Source organism: Pteropus alecto, unplaced genomic scaffold, assembly GCF_000325575.1.
Source record: "Pteropus alecto unplaced genomic scaffold, ASM32557v1 scaffold61, whole genome shotgun sequence".
NCBI lineage: Eukaryota > Metazoa > Chordata > Mammalia > Chiroptera > Pteropodidae > Pteropus > Pteropus alecto.
The window spans coordinates 4878521-4883708 of record NW_006434835.1 but is presented as its reverse complement, the minus strand read 5'-3'; the positions used below and the strand labels follow the sequence as shown (position 1 = coordinate 4883708).

The window sequence follows — 5188 nt, the reverse complement described above, 5'->3', positions numbered from 1 at the left end:
TACCTGTTGTCTGCAGAACAGAGTCGCACGGAGAAGAGACCCAGCTGAGGAAGTCTCACGGGGCCGGGCTGCCGTTCAACACGTGACACGCAGACACACAAAACGCTTCGTTTACTTATTTCCCTGTGATTCGTCTTGCCATTTTCACAAGGCTCGTCCACCCTGTTGGAGAATGTAAACTTGCCAATTAAAGAAACCCCAGTGGAGCAGGGCCTCACAGCCCAAACACGGCAGAGGAGATGGCGGGTCCCTTTCAGAAACCACCTCAAAAAGAGAGAGTCACGTGTGAAAAATAAGCCACAACCCTCCCTCACTGCATACACGACAATTAACGTAAGAGCGAGGACTACCAAGCTTCTAGAAGAAAACACAGAAGAGATGCTCATGATCTCAGAGTTGTGAAGGATTTCCTAAACAGGACACACACACACACACTATAAAAGAAAAAAACCAAAAAATTGAATTTCACCAAAATTAAAAACCTTTGATTTTCAAGACACTGTGAAGAAAATGAAAAGGGAAGGCACGAACTGAAGAATATATTTACAGATTTACAGTTCATGTGTCTAACGAAGGACTTGTATCTTGAATGTGTAAAGAATCCTTACACCTGGATTGCACAAAGGATTTGAACTGACAATTAACCGAAGAAGAGCTACGTATGGGAAATAAGCACATGCGAAGATGCTCAAAGCCTTCGGTCATTAGTGAAATGTAAATTAAAACCACAGGGGTACACGAGGCCCCCACCAGGAAAGACTGGCCACACCAGGAGGCAAAGTATCCAGCACGTTCACGATGCTCCCCCGTGCTCATGGGCATGCGCAGCGGGCAGTCACTTGGGAAAACAGTTTGGCAGTTTCTTGAACAGTTAAACGTATGCCTACCATATTCCCAGCCATTCTGGTATTTCCCTGAGAGGAATGAAAGCTCATGCCCATAAGAGACTTCTACGCGAATGGTCACGGCAGCTTTGCTTCTAATAGACCAAGAGGGGAAGCAATCCAAACTTCCAACATGGGGAATGGATAAGTGACTGTGGTACGTCCATACAGTGGAATACTACGCAGCAATCAAAAGGAACGGACCCTGGTTACACACAACTGGATGAATTTCAAAATGATTATAAGCGAAAGAAGCCAGACAAAAAACAAATCATACTCTAAGGTTCTGTTTATATAATTTTCCAGAAAATGCAAACTAACCTATAGTGTCAGAAAGCAGATCAGTGGCTGCCTGGGGATGGGGCGGCGGAGGGAGAAATGGCGAAGGGACGTGTGGAAACTCTGGTGATGGAGACGGTCATTAGCTCGACTGGTTTCATGGGTAGACACATATGTCAAAACTCATTAAATAGTATACATCAAATATGCACAGCCTACGAGACGTCACTTACACCTTAATAGAGCTGGGGGCGGGGAATAATCACCCCAACATAACAAGGAGGAAATCTCAATAAATTCCCAAAGCGGAAATAATGAAACAACATTCTCTAATCACTATGCGATCAAACTAAAAATGGATGACAAAATGGAGAGAAAAAGCTACCATCCTGGGCGAGGAAAATTCTTCTAACTCACGAGTCCCAGAAGCAGCCCAAAGCCAAATGCAGACTTAAGACAGGAGGCATGTGAGGAATGCAAGGGGGAGGGCGAACAGAAATGACCGACTCCGCCGGTTACGGATTAACCACATCCTATAGATCTCTGAACGACCTTCTGGAAACTTCTGTCCCACCTACAAGAGAAAGGATCTGTAAAGAGACAGGACTGGTGGTCCAGGAAGTCCTTCCCCCTTGCAGCCCCCACCCGAGTCAGGAGGTGCCCGTAGACCCTCAGACAAAGGAATCGCACCCCTCGCATGGACGCAGCAGAGGTATATAAGCTGTAAGGAATCTAGCTTTCGTGCTGTTGAAAGCCTCACGTGCTCTGCCGGCAATAAATTCTCCTTCCTCTAACGAAGCTGTCTGAGCCTCTGAATTCCTCCGTCAGCTGGTGCTTCCTGCAACAGACTATGTAGAAAGTATAATAATGAAAATACCGTTCAGCTAAGATAGTCCTCAGAGGAAAACCCATAGTCTTAAAGATTTGTATTTAAATAAACAAACTAAAGAAAAGGAGATCAATTATGTGTCCCAAATATAAGGATAGAAAAAGAACAAAATCAACCCACAAAAGTAGAAGGAAAGAATACATATGAAAGTGAAAAGTAACACGCGGCCCCGTCCCGCGGGGCCTCCCTTCCCCCAGGTCCGAGTGGGTGCGGGCCCCGGCGAGGCCACCCCCACCTTCTGGGCTCACCAGGCACCCCTCAGGGCAGCTCCCCCTCTACCCCACCCAAGCGTTCAGCCCTCCCCGCCCGACCCACCCAGGGGAGGGGGAGGGATGAGCACACACCTGGGGGCAGAGATAGTGGAGGGGGATGGGGCTGGAGCTCACAGGGCTTCCAGGCCACCAGAGGACCCTTGTCACATGCTGGCTGAATGAATGGACCACCTGGCGGAGACTGGGGAGGTGAGGGGGCAGACACGGAGGACACTCGCACCCCTCCCCTACCTGCTGCAGCAGCATCCCAAGAGCTCTAAGCAGGCGGGGGCCCGAGCTCCTCCCCCATCCAGTGCTCGGTCAGCCGGTTACGAAAACCAGGAGACAGAGCGGCAAGGTGAGCGTGGGAGCCAGTCTGGACTTCAAACCCCAGCTCTGCCTCTCACCAGCTGTGTGACCTCTCTGAGCCTCAGTGCTCTCAAATACAGGAAGTGTCCCTCCCAGAAGGTGGGTGGGGATCCCCGATAACAGATGCAACGATGCAGCTCGGTGCGGCTACCTTGGTGGTGTGGCAAGGAGGGACTGGCGTTAGTAACCATGCCCCCCTGCCTCCCTCTGATTCCCACAAGCGAACCGGGTACCAGGGCCACCTGCCACCCCTGGGGATTCGGTCTCGAGCCCGAGGGAGAGGCTGCAGCACCAGAGTCAGAGCCAGGGAGGCTGGCCGTGTAGACAGGGCCGCCTCGGGTCCAGTTCCAGCTCGCGCGAGACTCTTCTAATTCCAACGCAGAATGCCTGCCTCTCGGCTCAATGGGCTCTGTCCCGAAGATGACATTTCTATTTTGATTCCATGCGACATTTAATGAAATGGCTTTCGGTCCCCACGCGGCAGTGGCTCGAGTTATGAAACCACAGCCTCTGGATCCCCCGCCCCCAACACGACTGGCGACAACAGTCCCTCCTGTTGCTTCGGGAGCGGCCCCGTGTCTCTGAGGGGAATATGCTGAACCTAAAGATCCGAGGGGCACACACAGCCCTGGGGGCCGATGCCTGCTGCGAGGGCACCTTTGCTCTGTCTGCTGCGGGGACCAGCGCCCCGTGCCCCGGGCGGTAACGATGGCCTCTGCCTCCATGTCCCTGACTCCAATCCAGCACTGTTCCAACTGCAGATCAGAAATGTTCAGGGAGACTGCACGTCAACAGAGAGGGCTGCTAACAGCATTTCTAGAAAAATGAATGAAACGGAACAGACTAGAAAACGGACCGGAATGGCATCAGTGACGGCTGCATCATGACACTTTGGCTGTGAGGGTGAACACGAGGTCTCTGCAAAATGAATGACGGAGTGACGGATGCAGCTCCAGTCCACTGCCCCAGACCCTTCTGACATGCACCTCTGATCACGTCACCCCCAGCTCAAACTCAGTGAGGGTTTGGGGACAGAGTTCGGATCCCACGGTATGGCACTGACTGTCCTTCACGACCTGGCCCTTGTCCATCCTCGTCCCCCACTAGAGACCAGCGTGGTGCAGGCCGAGCAAGTCCCCCTGCGCTCAGTCTACCGAGAGCACGACTAAGCGAGCAGTGTGCGAGGTCGCTGGGGCCACTGCCTCGGTGGTCACGCTCCGCCCACTGACCTCTGAGCTAAGATGACTTCCCGGGTTCTGTAGCAGCAAAGATATGACTATTTCCGGAAGCCTTCGTTCAGAAGGAAGCAGAAGCCCTACAATTTCTCAACAACTTGGCTATTAAAAATAGGAATTCCACCTACACGCCAGAACAGCTTGTTAGGCTCACGAAGGGCCAGAACCGTAAGGTCCCTTGCATGTTTGGGGACGAGGAAGCTGCTGGGCTCGAGAGCTGAAAGCATGAGAAGGTAGCCGCTCCAGCCACAGCCCCAAGTCCCCAGAACTCTCTAGAACCATGGGAATGCCAAATGGTGCTCTGCCCACGGCTTCGTAAAGCTCATTTCCTACCACATTAGGTGAACATCTGGACAAGCACAGGTTCCAAAGAAAACGAGGGAAAAAAATAAATCGTGCATTAGCAAGTGGCTGCGAGCCCTCGTCCCTGACCTTGGCAGAAGGCAAGGAGATGCCGTGGGAGCCGGGTGCTCTCTGTCCTCTCTGAGTCTTTGGGAGGGAGCCTGGCCCAGAGCTTGGGGACGCTGGGGACACTTGGGATCGCTTGTGGAAGGAAGAGCCGGCGTGCCTGAGGATTCCGCCTCCGGTACAGGTCCCGGCCCCCAGAGGCCTGCTGCTCGCAGTTAGGGGACGGTCTGCAGGCCTCGGGAGTGAGCAGCGGTGGCCGGATGGACGTCACATTCAGTTTAGCACCTGCGGCCACTCGCAGGACGGGGCAGGGAGAGCAGGGGGGAAAGCGGGTTGAGGAAGCGAACCCCACTTACCCAGCACTCCTCAGCGGCCAGGGCCCACCTGCTCATTCGCTCACTCACTAAACATTTATCGAGAGAACCCGGAGGGCCATGCCTGTGCCAGACGCTGGCTGAAGACACAGGACAGCGGACCCCATCCCTCACCTCAGGGGACTCACAGTGGCGGCGGGGGGGGGGTGTTGTCAGAAAAGTGACAGACATGTATGATTCTGTACGATGATCCCTTGGAGCAGGCATTGCCAGAGGCCATGGGAGCAAAAGGGACCCCTAATCCAGCCCCTGTGGGTCTGGGGAGGCGCCTAGGAAACATGACCTTGGGGCTGAGACCTGAAAGAGCAGATGAGAGACAGGTGGTAACCCAGGTGAGACGACCCTGGTCTCCACCAGGACGGGGCTGCTTGGAGTCCTGCCTGGGAGCCATCAGCTAGACGGCTGAGGGGCTGAGGAAAAGGGAGGGAAAGGGTCGCCCCCTCCTGGCCGCATGTGGGATAGCAAGTCCCCCGCCCCACTCCCGGATTCCTGACCTAGC

General features: G+C 53.8%; 1 protein-coding gene across 11 annotated transcripts in view; it reads right to left on the bottom strand.

Annotated features, from left to right (window-relative positions):
- Positions 1 to 94: 94 nt before the first annotated feature.
- The window catches only part of LOC102895581, a 13825-nt gene continuing 8731 nt past the window's right edge, over positions 95 to 5188 (bottom strand). For 2 of the 11 annotated variants that reach the window (XM_025045677.1, XM_025045678.1), the window contains exons 4-9: positions 4818 to 4986; positions 4340 to 4600; positions 3529 to 3590; positions 2824 to 3427; positions 1924 to 2011; positions 95 to 1737 (exon numbers count right to left, since the gene is read on the bottom strand). In XM_025045677.1, coding sequence (XP_024901445.1) covers positions 1686 to 1737; positions 1924 to 2011; positions 2824 to 3427; positions 3529 to 3590; positions 4340 to 4600; positions 4818 to 4896 — 1146 coding nt within the window. In that variant the 5' untranslated portion in view covers positions 4897 to 4986 and the 3' untranslated portion in view covers positions 95 to 1685. Of the gene's footprint in view, positions 2012 to 2396; positions 4987 to 5188 lie in introns of all 11 variants that reach the window. The other 9 variants (XR_003045849.1, XR_003045850.1, XR_003045843.1 and 6 more) reach the window with 8 other exon arrangements.